At 32.0% G+C, this 23,191-nt stretch overlaps 2 protein-coding genes and 2 long non-coding RNA genes across 6 annotated transcripts; 2 read left to right on the top strand and 2 right to left on the bottom strand.

Annotated features, from left to right (window-relative positions):
• LOC125420355 (putative disease resistance protein RGA1) lies at window positions 1–3,748 on the top strand. The gene is made up of 3 exons (XM_048466948.2): window positions 1–3,342; window positions 3,451–3,517; window positions 3,663–3,748. Exons 1-2 carry the CDS (start codon window positions 30–32, stop codon window positions 3,513–3,515), a joined length of 3,378 nt encoding a protein of 1,125 aa, XP_048322905.2. The 5' UTR covers window positions 1–29; the 3' UTR covers window positions 3,516–3,517; window positions 3,663–3,748.
• A 470-nt stretch (window positions 3,749–4,218) lies between these two features.
• LOC112491842 (uncharacterized) lies at window positions 4,219–5,690 on the top strand. Of its 2 annotated transcripts, none has more exons than XR_009635885.1 (3): window positions 4,219–4,592; window positions 4,684–4,757; window positions 5,032–5,690. It is a non-coding gene; the product is annotated as an uncharacterized LOC112491842 (long non-coding RNA). The 2 variants fall into 2 exon arrangements; XR_003056191.3 differs by having other exon boundaries at window positions 4,681–4,757.
• Window positions 5,691–14,126: 8,436 nt separating this feature from the next.
• On the bottom strand, window positions 14,127–15,556 carry LOC132800653 (uncharacterized). Of its 2 annotated transcripts, none has more exons than XR_009635892.1 (3): window positions 15,183–15,556; window positions 15,018–15,094; window positions 14,127–14,743 (listed from the first exon to the last, which is right to left on the bottom strand). It is a non-coding gene; the product is annotated as an uncharacterized LOC132800653 (long non-coding RNA). The 2 variants fall into 2 exon arrangements; XR_009635893.1 differs by having other exon boundaries at window positions 15,018–15,091.
• A 470-nt stretch (window positions 15,557–16,026) lies between these two features.
• LOC132800638 (putative disease resistance protein RGA1) lies at window positions 16,027–19,875 on the bottom strand. The gene is made up of 3 exons (XM_060814801.1): window positions 16,433–19,875; window positions 16,258–16,324; window positions 16,027–16,112 (listed from the first exon to the last, which is right to left on the bottom strand). Exons 1-2 carry the CDS (start codon window positions 19,869–19,871, stop codon window positions 16,260–16,262), a joined length of 3,504 nt encoding a protein of 1,167 aa, XP_060670784.1. The 5' UTR covers window positions 19,872–19,875; the 3' UTR covers window positions 16,027–16,112; window positions 16,258–16,259.
• Window positions 19,876–23,191: the final 3,316 nt, after the last annotated feature.

Here is a 23,191-nt window from a genome sequence, read left to right as displayed (position 1 = left end):
ACGAACTTGCAGGACTCCAAGAAACCATTATGACCATCAAAGCAGTACTTCTTGACGCGGAGGAGAAGCAGGCCCATAACCATCAAGTTAGAACCTGGCTCGGGAGGCTTGAAGCTGTTGTTTCTGATGTTGATGACTTGAAGGACGAGTTCTCATACGAGGCTCATTGGCAAAAGGCAATGGCTGACGGTGAGGTGATGAAGAAGGTATGTACTTTCTTCTCAGCCTCAAACCAAGTTGTCTTTAGGCACAAGCTAGGTCACAAAATAAAAGCTATTAAGGAAAGACTGATTGCTATTAGAGATGATAAACCCTTTCATTTGGAAGAGAAAGTGGTCACTATAGAGAGAGAGCCTACTCACTCATATGTACCTGAAAATGAAGTTATTGGGAGGGATAAAGATAGAATGGAAATTTTGAAAATTCTATTGGATTCTAATGTTGATGAGAATGTATCAGTGATTTCCATAGTTGGTAGTGGAGGATTAGGAAAAACCACACTTACTCAATTGGTGTATAATGATGATAAGGTCAAAAGGCATTTTGATTTAAGAATGTGGGTGTATGTCTCTAATGATTTCAATGTGAAATCACTAGTTGAGAAAATCATTAAAGCTGCAACTAATAGGGGTCTAGAAAACTTAGAGATAGATCAATTACAGAAGCTGCTTCAGAAAGAAATAAGTGGAAAACGATATCTCCTTGTGCTAGATGATGTATGGATTGAAAATCATGAACCATGGAAAAATTTGAAAAATTTATTAGCAAATTGTGCATCAGGGAGTAAAATAATAATAACCACTCGTAATATAAAGGTTGCTGAGAGTACAAGTAAAATGAAGCCATACATCTTAGGGAGATTCGATAAAGATGAATCATGGTCTCTGTTTAAAAAGGTGGCTTTTAAGCATGGACAAGAGCCCAACGATTCTACAATTGTTGAAATTGGAAAAAAGATTGTTGAACATTGTGGAGGCAATCCACTGGCCATAAAAACTATAGGCCGAATGTTCTATTTTAAGAATCCAGAAAAGGAATGGTCTCCTTTCCTTGAATTGGAATTTTCAAAACTCCCTCAAAAAGAACATGACATCCTACCAACCTTAAAACTTAGCTATCATAATCTCCCATTGCATTTGAAGCATTGTTTTGCCATTTGTAAGCTCTTTCCTAAAGGTCATGAATTCAGTGTAGAGATCTTAACAAATCTTTGGATGGCTCTAGGATATATTAAACCATCGTATCCAACTAAGTCGTTAGTGGATGTTGGTCATGAGTATTTTATGGATTTACTTTGTAGATCATTCTTTCAAGAAATACAAGGAGATATTCTGGACAAAAGATGTCAAATGCATGACCTCATGCATGACCTTGCAACACAAGTAGGAGGAACAGAGTATGTCCTTTGGCAGCCAAATAAGAAAAGTAATTTTGAGAATGATACTCGCCATGTATCATTTAATTTTCATTTAGATTCGTTACAACGAATTCCAACTACAGTTTCTAAAGAAAATAGGATCCGAACTATTCTTTTGCTTGGTCAATCATCAAGTATAGTTGAAGGAAGACGAGGACAGTCAATTTGTGATGTAGTTGTGTCAAACTTTAAGTTTGTCAGATTCTTGGATCTTCATAATTTGGGGATTAGGATAGTGCCAACTTGTATTGGTAAGTTGAAACATCTAAGGTACCTTGATCTTTCTAAAAATAAAGATGTCAAGGCATTGCCCGATTCTATTACAATGTTGTGTAATTTGCAAACGTTGAAATTGTCTTATTGCAAGGGACTCCAAAAGTTACCCAAAGACATCAAGCGACTAGTCAACCTTGTAAATCTTAGTCTTGAAGATTGTATCGGTATGACTCATATGCCACATGGGCTATCACAGTTGACTAATCTCCAAACATTATCACAATTTGTATTGAAGGATGCCACAAGTACTTCTGTACGTAGGCATAATGGTGAGGTTGGTGAGCTAAAGGACTTGATGGGATTAAATAACCTTAGAGGAGAGTTGGCTATTTATAATTTGGGAAATGGAGAAGATACTAGGACTGCAAATTTGAGGGAAAAACAACATCTTATTTCTTTGCTTTTATGTTGGAGGAGTGTTGATAGTTCAAATCTGAAGGATGTTGAATATGAAGCAACACTAGAAGGCCTCCAACCACACCCAGATTTGAAATTATTGGTTTTACAATATTATGAGGGTGAGAAGTTTTCAAGTTGGTTTCAATCGCTTACAAAACTTGAATACTTCATTGTAGAATACTGTATGAAATGCCAATATTTGCCATCGTTAAATCAATTCCTTTCTCTCAAGCTGTTACACCTCAGAAATGTGCTTGGTCTAGAATATATTTCAAACAACTCATTTACGTTGTCATCTACAGCAGTACTACCATCCCTTGAATCATTGTTCTTTATAGGATTGCCCAACCTAAAGGGATGGTGGAAGGAGGAGCAAGTAGTAGTGGATAGTGAAGAAGCTCAAGAAGATCATGAATGTTCTTTTGGCACATCAATGAGTCACATATTACTTTCATTTCCTCGTCTTTCCGATTTCAATATCTATAATTGTCCAAAGTTTTCTCTTTTGCCACTCTCCCCGAATATCAAACTATTGAGCATCCAAAACAACACATGGAAGGCATTCCAACAGGCAGTAACGACAAAGACCCAAACAACAATAGAGGAAGCAGCCTCATCATCTTCTTCCTTGTTTCATTTCTCCAATCTCAGTAAGCTTGCTCTTTTCGAAGTTGAAGATTTGCAATGTCTTCCAGAATGGTTGAAAAACATTACTTTTCTAAGGACGTTAGCTATTTCTCGATGCATTAACTTGAAGTGTTTGTCTCCCGGTATTCAACATCTTGCCTCCTCACTTCAAGAATTAACAATTGAGGGCTGCAAAGAACTGGACATGTCCCATGCTGATGATAATGTGTTAACATGCCGTCCTCTGAAAAGTAGTCTGCGCTCACTTGTCTTAACAGATTTGCCTCAAATGAGGACTCTCCCTAAGGGACTTCAATATGTTACTAACTTGCAAGAGCTTGAAGTTGGATACTGTCAAAATTTGATTGAAATTTCAGAGTGGATAAGCAACCTCAACTCCCTAAAGATGCTGAAAATTATTAAATGTCCAAAGTTAACATCATTACCAGAAGGAGTTCAGCGGCTCACCTCTTTACACAAACTAGAGATTGAAGATTGTCCCATCTTATACAAAAGATGTCAGAGAGAAATAGGCCAAGACTGGCCTAAGGTGGCTCACATCACAGAGTTGATCTTGAAATCAAATTTACAAGATAAATCTGAATCGTCCTCTACTTTTCCAAGTAAACAAGCTCATAACCTTTTTCCAATTTTCACAATCTTATTATTTATTTTTCTTATGTGACATCTAGAAGAAAATTTCTTAGCTTTTTGACTTTGCATCTAAACAGGTTGTAATTGGAAAGTATTTAACAAGTCCTGGATATCACAGTTTTGCAACAAAGGATTGTCATAATGGTAACTATCCTGTCTTTTCTTTCTTTTTCTTGTCCTTATATATATATATATATATATATATTGTGTGTGTGTGTGTGTGAGCATTGCAAGAATCTATCATTATCTATCAAACTTTCATTTCCAGTTTTTGTTATCTTATTTTCAGGATCCATATTTCATAAATATTTGAAGATTCAAGCATGAAATCTTTGTAGTTGTACGATTTTGCAACATTCATCCATTAATTAATAGGTAATTTTAAACAATTTCCATTACTGCTTTTACAATTAAATTTTCATAATGTTAAATGTGATTTGCTCTTCATGATTTCTTATTAAACCAGATCGACCATGAGGTATTGCAGTTTGTTGTCACAATGATAACCACATGAATAAGGAGTGAAATTTGACAGTGGCCCAAGCAGAATAAGTTTATTCCCACCAGCAATAAAGATTGGCCTAGTTATTAAGATAGAGTTGTATTTAGTCGAGGTACAATGGCAGGGGAGATGAAATGAAAATCAGAGTTTTCTACTTTTTCCAGGTACATGAAATGTGTCAAATTGTCAATCTCTTAATTTCTTGCTTCTTCATATGCAATTCCCCATTTTTTTTCATTTTTTTATTTTTTATTTTTCATTACCATCATGATCTTCTTTTGAATGATTTCAAAATATTAAAGAAATGTCCATTTTAATTTTTTGTTTCTTTGAGTCTGTAACGAACCATGGATTTCGATCGACATGCTAGGAAAATGTTTCCCTGATGAAGTTATTTAACAACTCAAACATTACACTGGTCAAAAGCGGTATGTTTATCCAATATCCTGAAATTTTGTAAATGTAAAAATGTTCCTCTCAAATTCGCTGCTGTACTAATTTCACCTATCCAAATTCACTGCATGTAACCTGTTTGAGAAAGTGAGGATCATCCGAAGATTCATAGACAGACATTGATGGAGACGGAAAGGCTTTTATGATCATGAACATCCTCCCGCTGCTAACTTGTCTATGAATTTATGAAATAATATCCATATTCCACCACTTCTTTTGGTGGAAGACTAGTTTGGTTTTTCTATTCCATATATATTTTTAAAGGTAAGACTACAATATTCACATATCCTAGAGTTTGAAGTTAATCTGTTCGTCTTCTCATATCAAGTAAAGTTTCATTTTTTAATTGCAGCAGAGTAGATGGAGGTGCACTAGCTGGTGTGACCTTTTCAAGGAATTCAATACATTACACTGCAACTCCATCTGCAGGTAAAGCAACCATCCTTCTCTTTGCTGAATATTTTATCCTATATGCATATAGAAGCATAACTCGGTTGTACAGCCAAATTGCTTTTGAAAATTATATAAATGCTCAGGCCAATCCATGTAAGCATCATTCATGAACAGTCTGTAGGTTTTACTGTCTCTGTCTAGGATTTTCTCCTTTGATTACTGTGTGTATTATGGTCAGATTCCCGAACCTCTGCCATTGATTTTTCTAACCATTTTTTACTTCCTCTATACAATCTCTTTGTTAAACAAGGGGAAGCTAAGGTGAAACAAACAATATTGTTTACAAATCTCTGAAGCAGTCCTTGTGTGAGAGGCAAATGGAGCCCAAGCTAGAAATTCTTGCATGGATAGAACTTAAAAGCAGCTTTCAAGAGTCAAGGGAAATAGTAGTGGGGTCGTACTCAAGGTTGATTGAAGATTAGCAAATGGAATGGTAGAATAAAAAGGAGAAAAAGAAAAAAAAAAAAAAAAAAAGGAACTGCTGCAATTCAGTTTTGGAAGATGCATCAAGTGAAAATTGCTTGAAGCACTCAAAGGGTAAGGTTACTTGGGATACTTGTAAAAGTAAGGCAGCGTTGAGAAGTTTGAACATTATTATTTTCTTCTTGTATTTTCTAAATTTGTTTTATTTTTGGAAATGGAAACTTTAAATGTGGGGATTTTATAGCCACTAAATCACCACTTGGGAAAATCTAACAAATAAGAGTATTATACCAATTCACTTTGGTAAAATGCTGCTGTTTCTGGATGACAATTCCATCTTGTATTTGAAAGAGAAGTTGATTCCTAGCTTTGGTGAAAAGCACTTCTACTTATTCATTTATTTCTGGCATGAATCTTTAACCATGTTTCTTATAAATGTAACCTCAAGAGTCACTTTGAGAACTTTATGGCTCTCTGATGCCACAAATTGATTTCTGTCATTAGAATCTGCATTTAGCTGCACGTACTTCCCTGAATATTTTCTAACCAAGTCGCTTCTATAGGTTGTGCAAAAGGCTTACATAATATTTATATATGCAAAATATACAGTTTATATATGCTGCTGACCTACATATATAGTTTTTCTCTCAGAAATGAAGTTTCGTATATCTATCTATATATACATGAACATATGTAATTTATATGATGTAGTGATGTTGTATGTGTATAGGAATAGGGGTAGAATGCTGTAGAGTATACCTTGGTGAAGAAATAAGACTACAATTGCCATGGATGATGGATGGATTACTCTTTCTAGTTGTCTACTCATTTTACTTTTGCAGAGTAGATGGAGGACTACTACTACTAGTGTGCTCTCTCAAGATTACAAATATGAATAATGGGATCTGGTTCTTCATAAAAAGTGTATATTTTTTTATTCAATTTTAAAGTTTATATTCAAATGCTAGTTCTTAGTTCTTAGAGCTTCTTATTGTTGTTTTAAGGGGTTAAACTCAGTTATGTTACCTGCCTTCTGACTATCTAACTCTATTATTTTCTTTTTTTCTCTGTCTTGTTCTTTTAATGAACTTTACAATAACTTACCAAAAATTTTCTTATCATTCATCTGTTTTTCTCTTTTTTACTTTACAGTATTAATGAACAATGCCCCGAGATGCTCATATTTGACTGATATGTCCATAATAAGAAGACAATAATTCATTTAAAAAATGAAAATTCAGAATATTATAACAATGAGTCGAATTTGTACAAATTTACAAGGTTATTACCATTAAATTTGTGACTACCACATGCTAAGGCAATAAGATATTCCAAAAAATAAAAAATAAAAAAATAGTTACATGGAATGTTATTCTATACCACTGTAAAAAAACCAAAACTCCATGCTTCCAATTTCTAAAGGTTGTATTTGCATTCCATTTGAACTTTCAATACGTAGAATGTGTACAAAGAATGGCCCCTTTTAATGTTCAGTTATTGAGGCCCAAAACATGATGGGCCACATTGGGAGCTGAACTTTCCACCCCAAAAAGAACCTGCACCAGCCCAAAATCCTTTACTAGGTCCAGTTCGTAACCTCACTCAGCTCCGATATCTCTCTTGGTCTTGTTTTCTTTCTTCTCCTGCACCTTTCAGACACGTATATAAAAAATCACGAAGTGGTTGTAGAAGGCTCATCAATGGAAAGGATTATGGGGATTGGAACCTTAATAATATAGTTTTTCCTTTGTCTGAAAAATAAAGAAATAAAAGCATATCCATGACGGTACACAAACCTAAAGCTCCTCTACTTGTTCAGTTATCCTATTTCGCCCCAACCAATTTTACATATCTTATAGCCCCTGTTACTTAAAAAAATCCAATATAATGAATAGAAATTACATGTACTAATAAAAAAAACAAAACAAAAAAAAGGATGCAAAAAAAAAATTAAAATGAAATTGAAAAATAAAATAAATAAATAAATAAAGAGAAATATGGAATTACAAAAAGGCTCTTAGTGTGGATTGGTGCATATTAGTTTATAAATTCTTGAGCCTAATAAATAAGTTATCTGATGTTCTGAACAATACTAACGAATCAATACTAGCCAAGAAATGCGAAGAAAAATTTATCTACTGGAACTTGAATCAAATGTTATATGATGGTGGAGTTTGAATGATTGAATTTGAAAAAAAAAAAAAAAAAAAACTGATTTGATATATCCAACTTCTATTTATTTTATTATTTTTAATGATCTGGGTTTGGTAATTTGGATCCGAATTTCAAGATTAATTCTGCCTTCTTCAGTAGGCGACAAAGAAAAGATAAAAGTGGATAGTATATGCTTTGGCCAATGCTTGGGTACGGAAGAAAATTGATATTCGTTTGTTAAAAGCAATATTTAAACAAGACTCTTATTACATAGAATATCGGCCATCATGCGAGACGAATCTGTAGAGGGGAGAGAAAAAAAAAGAAAAGAATTAATATTTTATTTTAGAATATATATGTATATATATATATATATATATATCAAATTACATGGACGATCGTGAGGAATTTCATCTTTTCCTTCTTCCCAAGTCCCATCCAAACAGGTCCATGGCACAATAAACCTTATTTAAATAAATTAAAATATCAATCTTAACCGTTGCATTTATGTATTTTATATTGATATAGGCGTTGCATTAAACTGAACAATAAAACAATGGTAGATTTATATCCTTTTATGTAATTCGGCAAACACAGTGCAGCAAATGTAACCAAATGGATTAATCATTCAAATAGGACCACGTTAATTACATGAGTTGCCCACTAAGATAGGGAAAAGGGCAAAAAATATGATGATTTTTATATAAAATTCGCATTTCAATCAACCTTCAAATTTATTTAGTATTTGTAATATCATTGGACATTTAGGAGAAAAAAAATTATTATGTACATAAAAAAAAAAAAAAATTTTGATATGGGGTGACATGGATTTAGTCGTCTGCGTCGCCCCATATGAAGTTTTTTATATCAAATTCACATTTCAATTAACTTGCAAATTTATTTAGTGTTTGCAATATCATTGGACATTTAGATCATGTATCTAAACAAAAAAAAAAAAATTTGATATGGGGTGACGTGGATTTGGTCCTCCGCGTCGCCCCATATGAAGGTTTTTTTTATGAAAAATTCACATTTCAATTAACTTGCAAATTTATTTGTGTTTTCAATATTAATTGACATTTAGGAAAAAAAAAATGATCATGAATACAAAAAAAAAATAAATAAATAATTTGTGTCATTAATAATTATTTTTAAGAAATTTTTACTTAATAATTGTGTCATTAAAGGTTTGAAAAATTATTTAAAAATCTTTTTTATGTTTAAAAGGTAATGAAAAATTATTTTAAAACTTTTTTGTATTTAAAAAAGCATTTAGTGACGCATTTTTAAAAACAGTCGCCTAGTATTACATTTAGCGACGAATCTGGAAACTACTCTCACAGAAATGCGTCGCTGTTTAGTGAATTTAGCGACGCATTTTTAAAAAGAGTCTCCTATTATTACTTTTAGCGACGCATCTGGAAATAATCTCACAGAAATGCGTCGCCTATTCCAGCTTTAGTGACATTTTTTTTCCTCCAATTTGAAAGTTGCTTTTTGGTTTTATCAAATTAAGATTATTTGATAGATAAATTCATACAAAATAATTGATAGAAAATAAATTTCAAATAAATATAGGCATAGGAAACTAATATTTCAAATAAATGAAATATTAACTTATATAATAATTTTATTATTTTAAAATTAATAGTTTAATAAATAGTTAATACATATTTAATAGATAGGAAATAAAAATATTGTGAAAATTTTAATTATTTTGAAAATTTTAATAAAGAGTTAATAAAAATATGAATTAAATATATTAATTATTTATTTAGTTTTTTGTTTTTTAAGTACAAATTATTTTCTTATTAAATTTCAATTATTTGAAATAGTATTTTTGTTGTTTAAAAGGGAATAGGAGACGCAATGTTTTAATAGTGCGTCGCCTATTAAATTTTTTTTTATTCGTTCTTTTTTTTAAAAAAAACAAAAATATAGTTTACATACTTGCAAATTGAAATAGAAAATATTTTTTTTCTTAAGAAACAAAATAAAAAGAGAACAACAATAAATATAAATATTATAGAAAAAAGGCGACGCAATTAGGAGTAATTGCGTCGCCTGTTCAATTTTTTTTTAATTTGTTCAATTTTTTGTAAAAAAAAACAATTTACATACTTGCAAGTTTAGATACAAAATAAAATGTGTTTGAGAAATAAAATAATTAGAGAATGATAATAAAAATAATCACTGAATGCAATAGGCGACATTGCATCGCCTTTTCCTTTTTTTTTGTTCTTTTTTTAAAAAAAACCAAAATACAATTTAAAGACTTACATATTTGTAGGAAGGTATCTTGTAAAATCAGATAAACTAGCATTGAAGCACAAACACATGACTAAAAGTATAGCTCATTTAAAATATACTTATTTAGATAAATTGATCAATAAGTCCTTGTTGTATTAGTACTCTATATTTGGTATACCCTATCTTAGATCTTTAGATATTTGTGTTTCGTATATACACATATATGTGAATAATGAAATAACAAAATAACAGATATTTGCTTCATACTTTTTAAAATTATTTTTAGTATTTATTTGCTAATGAAAAAAGAAAAAAAATGAAATAACAAAATAAAAGGAAAAAATGGAACAGGCGACGCAGTCGTAGCAAATTGCGTCGCCTATTATTTTTTGTTTTATTTTGTTCCATTTTTTGAAAAAACAAATCTACAATTTAAAAATTTACAATTTTAAACAGAAAATAAACTATGTTTAAGAAACAAAATAATTAGAGAACAACAATAGCAAGTGACGTAATCAGAGGGTTATTACGTCTCTTGTTCCCTCATTTAAAAAAAAAAAAAACAATTTAAAAGACTTGCAAATTTACGCCTTTTTTGTCATTTTTCTGAAAATTTTGGCGCGTTTTGAAATTTGTACGCGGGCTTTTCAATCTCTTTTATTTTCAAAATTACATCAAATACTCTATCTAATAAATATTAGATTTGGAAACAACCTAAGAGGGACTTGAAGAGTGAGATATTTCAGATTTCATTTGTCATTTGCCTACATTGCCGTCAGAAAGCCGAGTTTCTCTGTGTCACCCTCATTGTGAGTAGGGTTTCTTCTTTTTTCGTCTCCATCGTGTAGATGAGTTTCTTTTTTCTTTGTTGTTGGCAGTTGCATGTGGTGGGTTGAGTTTTTTATTTTTTTTAATTTTTTTTCATATTAACCATAGATTAGTTTCGTTAAATTTTCTTAATCTTGCTTTTGTAGATATTTTGTTTATGATATTGCTTAACATTGTTTTGATTTGAGATGGTCTGTTGTTTTAACTCCACACAATATCATACTTTTGTTGAAGAAGATGTTCTTGGTGATACTACGACGGCTCACAATCCATCTCAATGAGTATGCAATTCATGGAGATCTCCATGGTAAGTAAAACTACTTTCTAAATAAATTGGTAAGTAAATTTATAAACTTATGATCGAAGTAATATTTATGACATTTAATTAATTTTTTTATTTGCTTTCCTAAGAAACAACGGTAATATTCTCTATATCATCTACTAAATTACTTTTTAATAATTAATATTTTTTATTTTGCATAAGTGTTTATAATTTTATTAATTTTTTCATGCAGTACTATGAGGGTGTAATATATTCAACAAGAGGATATCAACTTCCATCTCAACGAGTATGCATTCATGGAGATTTAATTAATGTTGCTTTTGCTTTCCCATATACAATAGTTCAATAGTTACCAATTCAAAAACTAGTTCATGAAATAATATTTAATTTATTTGATAATTATTTTGTTATGAAAATATTTTTTATGCAATTTTTGTATTCCAATTACTTTCGATCAAGATAATTTTAGTTATTTTGGTATTTTTATTATTTTAATTTTTTGGTATTGATAATTTCTAATCAATTTTCACACAATTATAAAAAATAAATAAAATAAAATAAAATAAACTAAACCCTAACAAATTAAAAATTAAAAAATATAAAAAAAGCAAAAAGGGCGACGCATTACACATTTAGCGACGCATAACATAAATGTCACCAATTCAACTTTTAGCGACAATAATATTTAATGATGCGAAATAAAGGTCGCTAAAGGTTAAACATCAATATATATAGCGACATATTAATTTCCTAAACAGCGGCGTACAATTAAACTTGTCGCTAAACGTCTAACATTTAGCGACGCATATATTTGCCAAAACATAGACCTAGTATTTTAAATGTCGCTAAAAATCCTAACATTTAGCGACGTATATAATGTCGCTGTTTCATCTATATTTAGCGACATATGTTTTACAGCGTCGCTGTTTCTCCATTTTTAGCGACCTTTTCTCATACGTCGCTGTTTATCTAATAATTTTAGCGACAGAGCATTAAGCGACGTGGTATAAATGCGTCTCTGTATATTTCGTTTTACTTTTTTTTTTTGCGTCGCTAAATCGCTATTCTCTGTATATTTGAATGATTAATCCATTTGGTTACATTTGCTGCACTGTGTTTGCCGAATTACAAAAAAGGATATAAATCTACCATTGTTTTATTGTTCAGTTTAATGCAACGCCTATATCAATATAAAATACATAAATGCAACGGTTAAGATTGATATTTTAATTTATTTAAACAAGGTTTATTGTGCCATGGACCTGTTGGATGGGACTTGGGAAGTAGGAAAAGATGAAATTCCTCACGATCGTCCATGTAATTTGATATATATATATATATATACATATATATTCTAAAATAAAATATTAATTCTTTTCTTTTTTTTTCTCTCCCCTCTACAGATTCGTCTCGCATGATGGCCGATATTCTATGTAATAAGAGTTGTTTAAATATTGCTTTTAACAAACGAATATCAATTTTCTTCCGTACCCAAGCATTGGCCAAAGCATATACTATCCACTTTTATCTTTTCTTTGTCGCCTACTGAAGAAGGCAGAATTAATCTTGAAATTCGGATCCAAATTACCAAACCCAGATCATTAAAAATAATAAAATAAATAGAAGTTGGATATATCAAATCAGTTTTTTTTTTTTTTTTTTTTTTCAAATTCAATCATTCAAACTCCACCATCATATAACATTTGATTCAAGTTCCAGTAGATAAATTTTTCTTCTCATTTCTTGGCTAGTATTGATTCCTTAGTATTGTTCAGAACATCAGATAACTTACTTATTAGGCTCAAGAATTTATAAACTAATATGCACGAATCCACACTAAGAGCCTTTTTGTAATTCCATATTTCTCTTTATTTATTTTATTTTTCAATTTCATTTTAATTTTTTTTTTGCATCCTTTTTTTTGTTTTGTTTTTTTATTAGTACATGTAATTTCTATTCATTATATTGGATTTTTTTAAGTAACAGGGGCTATAAGATATGTAAAATTGGTTGGGGCGAAATAGGATAACTGAACAAGTAGAGGAGCTTTAGGTTTGTGTACCGTCATGGATATGCTTTTATTTCTTTATTTTTCAAACAAAGGAAAAACTATATTATTAAGGTTCCAATCCCCATAATCCTTTCCATTGATGAGCCTTCTACAACCACTTCGTGATTTTTTATATACGTGTCTGAAAGGTGCAGGAGAAGAAAGAAAACAAGACCAAGAGAGATATCGGAGCTGAGTGAGGTTACGAACTGGACCTAGTAAAGGATTTTGGGCTGGTGCAGGTTCTTTTTGGGGTGGAAAGTTCAGCTCCCAATGTGGCCCATCATGTTTTGGGCCTCAATAACTGAACATTAAAAGGGGCCATTCTTTGTACACATTCTACGTATTGAAAGTTCAAATGGAATGCAAATACAACCTTTAGAAATTGGAAGCATGGAGTTTTGGTTTTTTTTACAGTGGTATAGAATAACATTCCATGTAACTATTTTTTTATTTTTTATTTTTTGGAATATCTTATTGCCTTAGCATGTGGTAGTCACAAATTTAATGGTAATAACCTTGTAAATTTGTACAAATTCGACTCATTGTTATAATATTCTGAATTTTCATTTTTTAAATGAATTATTGTCTTCTTATTATGGACATATCAGTCAAATATGAGCATCTCGGGGCATTGTTCATTAATACTGTAAAGTAAAAAAGAGAAAAACAGATGAATGATAAGAAAATTTTTGGTAAGTTATTGTAAAGTTCATTAAAAGAACAAGACAGAGAAAAAAAGAAAATAATAGAGTTAGATAGTCAGAAGGCAGGTAACATAACTGAGTTTAACCCCTTAAAACAACAATAAGAAGCTCTAAGAACTAAGAACTAGCATTTGAATATAAACTTTAAAATTGAATAAAAAAATATACACTTTTTATGAAGAACCAGATCCCATTATTCATATTTGTAATCTTGAGAGAGCACACTAGTAGTAGTAGTCCTCCATCTACTCTGCAAAAGTAAAATGAGTAGACAACTAGAAAGAGTAATCCATCCATCATCCATGGCAATTGTAGTCTTATTTCTTCACCAAGGTATACTCTACAGCATTCTACCCCTATTCCTATACACATACAACATCACTACATCATATAAATTACATATGTTCATGTATATATAGATAGATATACGAAACTTCATTTCTGAGAGAAAAACTATATATGTAGGTCAGCAGCATATATAAACTGTATATTTTGCATATATAAATATTATGTAAGCCTTTTGCACAACCTATAGAAGCGACTTGGTTAGAAAATATTCAGGGAAGTACGTGCAGCTAAATGCAAATTCTAATGACAGAAATCAATTTGTGGCATCAGAGAGCCATAAAGTTCTCAAAGTGACTCTTGAGGTTACATTTATAAGAAACATGGTTAAAGATTCATGCCAGAAATAAATGAATAAGTAGAAGTGCTTTTCACCAAAGCTAGGAATCAACTTCTCTTTCAAATACAAGATGGAATTGTCATCCAGAAACAGCAGCATTTTACCAAAGTGAATTGGTATAATACTCTTATTTGTTAGATTTTCCCAAGTGGTGATTTAGTGGCTATAAAATCCCCACATTTAAAGTTTCCATTTCCAAAAATAAAACAAATTTAGAAAATACAAGAAGAAAATAATAATGTTCAAACTTCTCAACGCTGCCTTACTTTTACAAGTATCCCAAGTAACCTTACCCTTTGAGTGCTTCAAGCAATTTTCACTTGATGCATCTTCCAAAACTGAATTGCAGCAGTTCCTTTTTTTTTTTTTTTTTTTTTCTTTTTCTCCTTTTTATTCTACCATTCCATTTGCTAATCTTCAATCAACCTTGAGTACGACCCCACTACTATTTCCCTTGACTCTTGAAAGCTGCTTTTAAGTTCTATCCATGCAAGAATTTCTAGCTTGGGCTCCATTTGCCTCTCACACAAGGACTGCTTCAGAGATTTGTAAACAATATTGTTTGTTTCACCTTAGCTTCCCCTTGTTTAACAAAGAGATTGTATAGAGGAAGTAAAAAATGGTTAGAAAAATCAATGGCAGAGGTTCGGGAATCTGACCATAATACACACAGTAATCAAAGGAGAAAATCCTAGACAGAGACAGTAAAACCTACAGACTGTTCATGAATGATGCTTACATGGATTGGCCTGAGCATTTATATAATTTTCAAAAGCAATTTGGCTGTACAACCGAGTTATGCTTCTATATGCATATAGGATAAAATATTCAGCAAAGAGAAGGATGGTTGCTTTACCTGCAGATGGAGTTGCAGTGTAATGTATTGAATTCCTTGAAAAGGTCACACCAGCTAGTGCACCTCCATCTACTCTGCTGCAATTAAAAAATGAAACTTTACTTGATATGAGAAGACGAACAGATTAACTTCAAACTCTAGGATATGTGAATATTGTAGTCTTACCTTTAAAAATATATATGGAATAGAAAAACCAAACTAGTCTTCCACCAAAAGAAGTGGTGGAATATGGATATTATTTCATAAATTCATAGACAAGTTAGCAGCGGGAGGATGTTCATGATCATAAAAGCCTTTCCGTCTCCATCAATGTCTGTCTATGAATCTTCGGATGATCCTCACTTTCTCAAACAGGTTACATGCAGTGAATTTGGATAGGTGAAATTAGTACAGCAGCGAATTTGAGAGGAACATTTTTACATTTACAAAATTTCAGGATATTGGATAAACATACCGCTTTTGACCAGTGTAATGTTTGAGTTGTTAAATAACTTCATCAGGGAAACATTTTCCTAGCATGTCGATCGAAATCCATGGTTCGTTACAGACTCAAAGAAACAAAAAATTAAAATGGACATTTCTTTAATATTTTGAAATCATTCAAAAGAAGATCATGATGGTAATGAAAAATAAAAAATAAAAAAATGAAAAAAAATGGGGAATTGCATATGAAGAAGCAAGAAATTAAGAGATTGACAATTTGACACATTTCATGTACCTGGAAAAAGTAGAAAACTCTGATTTTCATTTCATCTCCCCTGCCATTGTACCTCGACTAAATACAACTCTATCTTAATAACTAGGCCAATCTTTATTGCTGGTGGGAATAAACTTATTCTGCTTGGGCCACTGTCAAATTTCACTCCTTATTCATGTGGTTATCATTGTGACAACAAACTGCAATACCTCATGGTCGATCTGGTTTAATAAGAAATCATGAAGAGCAAATCACATTTAACATTATGAAAATTTAATTGTAAAAGCAGTAATGGAAATTGTTTAAAATTACCTATTAATTAATGGATGAATGTTGCAAAATCGTACAACTACAAAGATTTCATGCTTGAATCTTCAAATATTTATGAAATATGGATCCTGAAAATAAGATAACAAAAACTGGAAATGAAAGTTTGATAGATAATGATAGATTCTTGCAATGCTCACACACACACACACACAATATATATATATATATATATATATAAGGACAAGAAAAAGAAAGAAAAGACAGGATAGTTACCATTATGACAATCCTTTGTTGCAAAACTGTGATATCCAGGACTTGTTAAATACTTTCCAATTACAACCTGTTTAGATGCAAAGTCAAAAAGCTAAGAAATTTTCTTCTAGATGTCACATAAGAAAAATAAATAATAAGATTGTGAAAATTGGAAAAAGGTTATGAGCTTGTTTACTTGGAAAAGTAGAGGACGATTCAGATTTATCTTGTAAATTTGATTTCAAGATCAACTCTGTGATGTGAGCCACCTTAGGCCAGTCTTGGCCTATTTCTCTCTGACATCTTTTGTATAAGATGGGACAATCTTCAATCTCTAGTTTGTGTAAAGAGGTGAGCCGCTGAACTCCTTCTGGTAATGATGTTAACTTTGGACATTTAATAATTTTCAGCATCTTTAGGGAGTTGAGGTTGCTTATCCACTCTGAAATTTCAATCAAATTTTGACAGTATCCAACTTCAAGCTCTTGCAAGTTAGTAACATATTGAAGTCCCTTAGGGAGAGTCCTCATTTGAGGCAAATCTGTTAAGACAAGTGAGCGCAGACTACTTTTCAGAGGACGGCATGTTAACACATTATCATCAGCATGGGACATGTCCAGTTCTTTGCAGCCCTCAATTGTTAATTCTTGAAGTGAGGAGGCAAGATGTTGAATACCGGGAGACAAACACTTCAAGTTAATGCATCGAGAAATAGCTAACGTCCTTAGAAAAGTAATGTTTTTCAACCATTCTGGAAGACATTGCAAATCTTCAACTTCGAAAAGAGCAAGCTTACTGAGATTGGAGAAATGAAACAAGGAAGAAGATGATGAGGCTGCTTCCTCTATTGTTGTTTGGGTCTTTGTCGTTACTGCCTGTTGGAATGCCTTCCATGTGTTGTTTTGGATGCTCAATAGTTTGATATTCGGGGAGAGTGGCAAAAGAGAAAACTTTGGACAATTATAGATATTGAAATCGGAAAGACGAGGAAATGAAAGTAATATGTGACTCATTGATGTGCCAAAAGAACATTCATGATCTTCTTGAGCTTCTTCACTATCCACTACTACTTGCTCCTCCTTCCACCATCCCTTTAGGTTGGGCAATCCTATAAAGAACAATGATTCAAGGGATGGTAGTACTGCTGTAGATGACAACGTAAATGAGTTGTTTGAAATATATTCTAGACCAAGCACATTTCTGAGGTGTAACAGCTTGAGAGAAAGGAATTGATTTAACGATGGCAAATATTGGCATTTCATACAGTATTCTACAATGAAGTATTCAAGTTTTGTAAGCGATTGAAACCAACTTGAAAACTTCTCACCCTCATAATATTGTAAAACCAATAATTTCAAATCTGGGTGTGGTTGGAGGCCTTCTAGTGTTGCTTCATATTCAACATCCTTCAGATTTGAACTATCAACACTCCTCCAACATAAAAGCAAAGAAATAAGATGTTGTTTTTCCCTCAAATTTGCAGTCCTAGTATCTTCTCCATTTCCCAAATTATAAATAGCCAACTCTCCTCTAAGGTTATTTAATCCCATCAAGTCCTTTAGCTCACCAACCTCACCATTATGCCTACGTACAGAAGTACTTGTGGCATCCTTCAATACAAATTGTGATAATGTTTGGAGATTAGTCAACTGTGATAGCCCATGTGGCATATGAGTCATACCGATACAATCTTCAAGACTAAGATTTACAAGGTTGACTAGTCGCTTGATGTCTTTGGGTAACTTTTGGAGTCCCTTGCAATAAGACAATTTCAACGTTTGCAAATTACACAACATTGTAATAGAATCGGGCAATGCCTTGACATCTTTATTTTTAGAAAGATCAAGGTACCTTAGATGTTTCAACTTACCAATACAAGTTGGCACTATCCTAATCCCCAAATTATGAAGATCCAAGAATCTGACAAACTTAAAGTTTGACACAACTACATCACAAATTGACTGTCCTCGTCTTCCTTCAACTATACTTGATGATTGACCAAGCAAAAGAATAGTTCGGATCCTATTTTCTTTAGAAACTGTAGTTGGAATTCGTTGTAACGAATCTAAATGAAAATTAAATGATACATGGCGAGTATCATTCTCAAAATTACTTTTCTTATTTGGCTGCCAAAGGACATACTCTGTTCCTCCTACTTGTGTTGCAAGGTCATGCATGAGGTCATGCATTTGACATCTTTTGTCCAGAATATCTCCTTGTATTTCTTGAAAGAATGATCTACAAAGTAAATCCATAAAATACTCATGACCAACATCCACTAACGACTTAGTTGGATACGATGGTTTAATATATCCTAGAGCCATCCAAAGATTTGTTAAGATCTCTACACTGAATTCATGACCTTTAGGAAAGAGCTTACAAATGGCAAAACAATGCTTCAAATGCAATGGGAGATTATGATAGCTAAGTTTTAAGGTTGGTAGGATGTCATGTTCTTTTTGAGGGAGTTTTGAAAATTCCAATTCAAGGAAAGGAGACCATTCCTTTTCTGGATTCTTAAAATAGAACATTCGGCCTATAGTTTTTATGGCCAGTGGATTGCCTCCACAATGTTCAACAATCTTTTTTCCAATTTCAACAATTGTAGAATCGTTGGGCTCTTGTCCATGCTTAAAAGCCACCTTTTTAAACAGAGACCATGATTCATCTTTATCGAATCTCCCTAAGATGTATGGCTTCATTTTACTTGTACTCTCAGCAACCTTTATATTACGAGTGGTTATTATTATTTTACTCCCTGATGCACAATTTGCTAATAAATTTTTCAAATTTTTCCATGGTTCATGATTTTCAATCCATACATCATCTAGCACAAGGAGATATCGTTTTCCACTTATTTCTTTCTGAAGCAGCTTCTGTAATTGATCTATCTCTAAGTTTTCTAGACCCCTATTAGTTGCAGCTTTAATGATTTTCTCAACTAGTGATTTCACATTGAAATCATTAGAGACATACACCCACATTCTTAAATCAAAATGCCTTTTGACCTTATCATCATTATACACCAATTGAGTAAGTGTGGTTTTTCCTAATCCTCCACTACCAACTATGGAAATCACTGATACATTCTCATCAACATTAGAATCCAATAGAATTTTCAAAATTTCCATTCTATCTTTATCCCTCCCAATAACTTCATTTTCAGGTACATATGAGTGAGTAGGCTCTCTCTCTATAGTGACCACTTTCTCTTCCAAATGAAAGGGTTTATCATCTCTAATAGCAATCAGTCTTTCCTTAATAGCTTTTATTTTGTGACCTAGCTTGTGCCTAAAGACAACTTGGTTTGAGGCTGAGAAGAAAGTACATACCTTCTTCATCACCTCACCGTCAGCCATTGCCTTTTGCCAATGAGCCTCGTATGAGAACTCGTCCTTCAAGTCATCAACATCAGAAACAACAGCTTCAAGCCTCCCGAGCCAGGTTCTAACTTGATGGTTATGGGCCTGCTTCTCCTCCGTGTCAAGAAGTACTGCTTTGATGGTCATAATGGTTTCTTGGAGTCCTGCAAGTTCGTTGTTTACACCCCAAAGCAATCCTACCTCTTCCACAGCTTTAGAACTCAACCACCCGATGATTCCCTCAGCAATGATAGAGAGGATAGGTTCTGCCATTGGTTTGTTTGGATAGATTGGAAAAAAAATAGCTGAAATAATTGTTCAAAGTTTAGAAATAGAAAGGTTATGTGGTGGTGAAGATGAAGCTTCTTCGATTACTTTGCCAAATATATACATGGAATTTTGCTTCATTATAGCAATGTAAGAAGAAAGAAATGGATTAATTGTGATACAAGTAATGTATTTATTCTTTGCAAAGAAACGGATTAATTGTGATACCACTAATGTATTTATTCTTTGCATTTATGCATTTTGGTCGTAGTTTAGTAATATCCATTCAAAATAAAATCTTAAAATTCTTCCTTTGTTTCTTTCCCTAGATTCATCGAGTTTTGCATGGTGGCCAATATTCTACCTTTAATGGGGTCTTGCTTATATCTTACTTTTTAAAATGTCAAGAAAAGAATATTAATTCACACTCAAGCCTTTATCATAATCCATATGTCTAGGTTTGTTGGTTTTTTTTTTTTATTATTTTTTAAAATCACTTTCTCATTAGTAAATGCAACCTTTTTTTTCATATGAAAATTACAAATAATTGAAGAGGATAAGGGGAACCGAAAACTTGGCTCAACAAACATTCATTATATGCATAGATCAAAGGCGAGGGAACATGTGAGGCCTGTAGAATTAATTTACAAGTATAGCCAAACCTATAAAATGAATGGCATTTGAAAACAAATAAGGTTTTAATATGACATACACAATTTCATATACATAAATAAATATATATATATATATAGTCAGCCTTTCTAAGATCTTGATGAAACTCACAGCAGTCTGAAGGTGAGTTGTTGCAGTACTGTTGCCAAAAGTCCCCTGTTTAGAAACAAAGAAATGATTCAGTGACATCTAATTTTGTTGCCATACAGCATCACACATACCCTTTGGACATGATTAGGATCTTTGAATTACTCCTCTGTTTCTCATGATCCAGCAATTAATAACTATACACCAGACTAGTCAATTAGATAGGTAAATCCTGTCATTTGGTGCAGGCAGTACAATATTTGGTACTAGTCATCTGCAAATTCAAGTGGTCACAAAATCTTCAATGCTTAATTATACACAATAGCCATGCAGTGCCATAGATGATATATCTGACAAATAAAATCATAAGCTTATACTAAATTCGATCTTGTTAAATTTGTTTTAACTGCAGATATGATACTCATAGAAACAACTTGATGAGATTTGCGGTGAAAATGCACAGGCAGCCAACACATTGCTTAGGAAATCTATAAATTAGAGAATGATTGACATATAAGTTGACCTTCATATTCCTCTTCTGTTGCCATTTTCAACTTTCAATTTCAACTTCATCTAATATATATAGCAGTTCCACGCCGACAATTGAGCAACCTGTTCAGAGATTAGACATGTAAAATAAGTAGCTTATGAATAAAATATGTTCAATACAAATATGTGATGTTAAAATTGTTTTATATAAAAACGGACGTTAAAATTGTTTATGGTACCATTAACTAATGGACCAATTCTTGCAAAAATTTATAATCCAAAGATCTTTTATAAGAACCATTTCTCTATCTCTAGCCTTCTTTATGCTTCTATCTGTAATTCAACATAAAATTAAGTTATAACTTATTCATATACCAAAAAGGATCCTGAAATGGGAGAAATTAGCATTGACCATGACAAGAAACCGGTAATGATCAATTTCTTTTTTGACTATTACTAAACTTTTGTTCCATGTATAGGTACTTGGATTAGAGAATAAGATTGAAGAATCGAGGGTTCTGATTTCTTCACTTTGGGTGATTTCATGGGCTAGGCCTGGAAGAGTGATTTGGGCTGAAGAGTGGCATGGTTTTCAAGGCCCGCTTATTTTTTTTTTAATAAAAAAATTTAATTCTAAATACAATTTATCCCCCCCCCCCCCAAAAAAAAAAAAGGAAGAAGAAGAAAAGAGGTCTATATATGCACTTTTTTTTAACATATATAATTCTATTTCTCTTTTATCTAATGTGGATGTACTGTATTTTTATTTCTTTTATTTCTTTTTTAAATATATATAGCTTTGGTTGATTATTTTTATATTTCTAAAGCAATTTCCAACCTATTATAAGGTCATTATAAATTATTAGATACTTTTTTTTAAAAAAAATTATGTTTACACGGTCTTGTCTTTTATGAGGTCGGAAAAAAGTAAAAACTTACATGGAGTACCCAAAAAAAAAAAAAAAAAAAAAAAAATTGACCAGAAACCAGTATAATATATCATCCAATAAAAAAAATCAATATATTTTTAAATCGATTTCCAACTCTTATAAGGTCGTTTAAATTACATGGAGTGGACAAAAAAATTGACAAAAATCAGTATATATGGTCCCCAAAAAAAAAAAAAAATCAAATAACGTTTTTGTTTAAAAGAACCAAAATAACGTTTTTCTCACGATATTTTTTTGATCATTTTTTACATAATACTTTTGAATTTATATTTTCTGCGAAACAAATTTATTTCTAATAACATAATTTTTTTTCTTTTTCTTTTCTTTTTTTTTTTTAGCTGAATTTTTTGGGTCCATTTCCTTCCCTCCCACTCTCTACTTTGTAGTCCTTATTTTATTCTTTTCACCATTTGCACTTCTCTATATTCCCTATCAAAGATAGGCTCAAGGAACTAAAGCCCGAACAATGCAAAAGACAGACTCAAAGTATACTTTAAAAAAAGAAGAAGAAGAAGAAGAAACCAGCTCAAAATATATCTTCCAAAAAACCAAAAAAAAAAAAAAAAAATCAAAATAATTATAACATAATCTTTTTTTATCGTTTTTTGGGTTGACTTCCTTCCTCTTGCTCTATAGTCCTTTACTCTTTTCACCCTTTACGCTTCTTCGTATATTCCATATTTAAGATAGGCTCACAACGTGAAGTGGGATGGTTGAACATTCATATTCTATATTTAAGATAGACTTACAAGGCGAAGTAGAGTGGTTGGACATTCATATTTATGTCCTCTATGTACACATTCAGGTGGATGGGATTAGGGGTAGAATTGGTATAGGCAATTAGACAAATAAATAAATAACTGAACAAAGCAAGATTCAAACTCTCTTTCTTTTTCTACTTGTTCTGTTTTGAGTTTACCAATCCTTGCCTTTGACTCTTACTCTTACTCAATTTTCAACCTTTGCTCTTTTTTCTTCACTACCAAACACAAACTAATATGGAGCTACCCATGATTCGGTGTGCGTGAAAGGCATTAGTACTGAACCAATTTCACTTGTCAATAATAAATGAAAGTTTTGGTCAAACTAATAAATGAAGGCTATAAGAATGATTTATGTCATATTCAT

The sequence above is a fragment of the Ziziphus jujuba genome, chromosome 2, assembly GCF_031755915.1.
Source record: "Ziziphus jujuba cultivar Dongzao chromosome 2, ASM3175591v1".
NCBI classification, from domain to species: Eukaryota; Viridiplantae; Streptophyta; class Magnoliopsida; order Rosales; family Rhamnaceae; genus Ziziphus; species Ziziphus jujuba.
Note: the sequence above shows the minus strand (reverse complement) of the source record. Positions and strands in the feature narration are given on the sequence as shown.

Coding starts and splice junctions, on each gene's coding strand:
- LOC132800638 (XM_060814801.1), bottom strand. CDS start 19,871: ATGGCAGAACCTATCCTCTCTATCATTGCTGAGGGAATCATCGGGTGG. Junction 16,325..16,432: donor ATCGTCCTCTACTTTTCCAA/GTAAACAAGCTC, acceptor GCATCTAAACAG/GTTGTAATTGGAAAGTATTT.
- LOC125420355 (XM_048466948.2), top strand. CDS start 30: ATGACCATCAAAGCAGTACTTCTTGACGCGGAGGAGAAGCAGGCCCAT. Junction 3,343..3,450: donor ATCGTCCTCTACTTTTCCAA/GTAAACAAGCTC, acceptor GCATCTAAACAG/GTTGTAATTGGAAAGTATTT.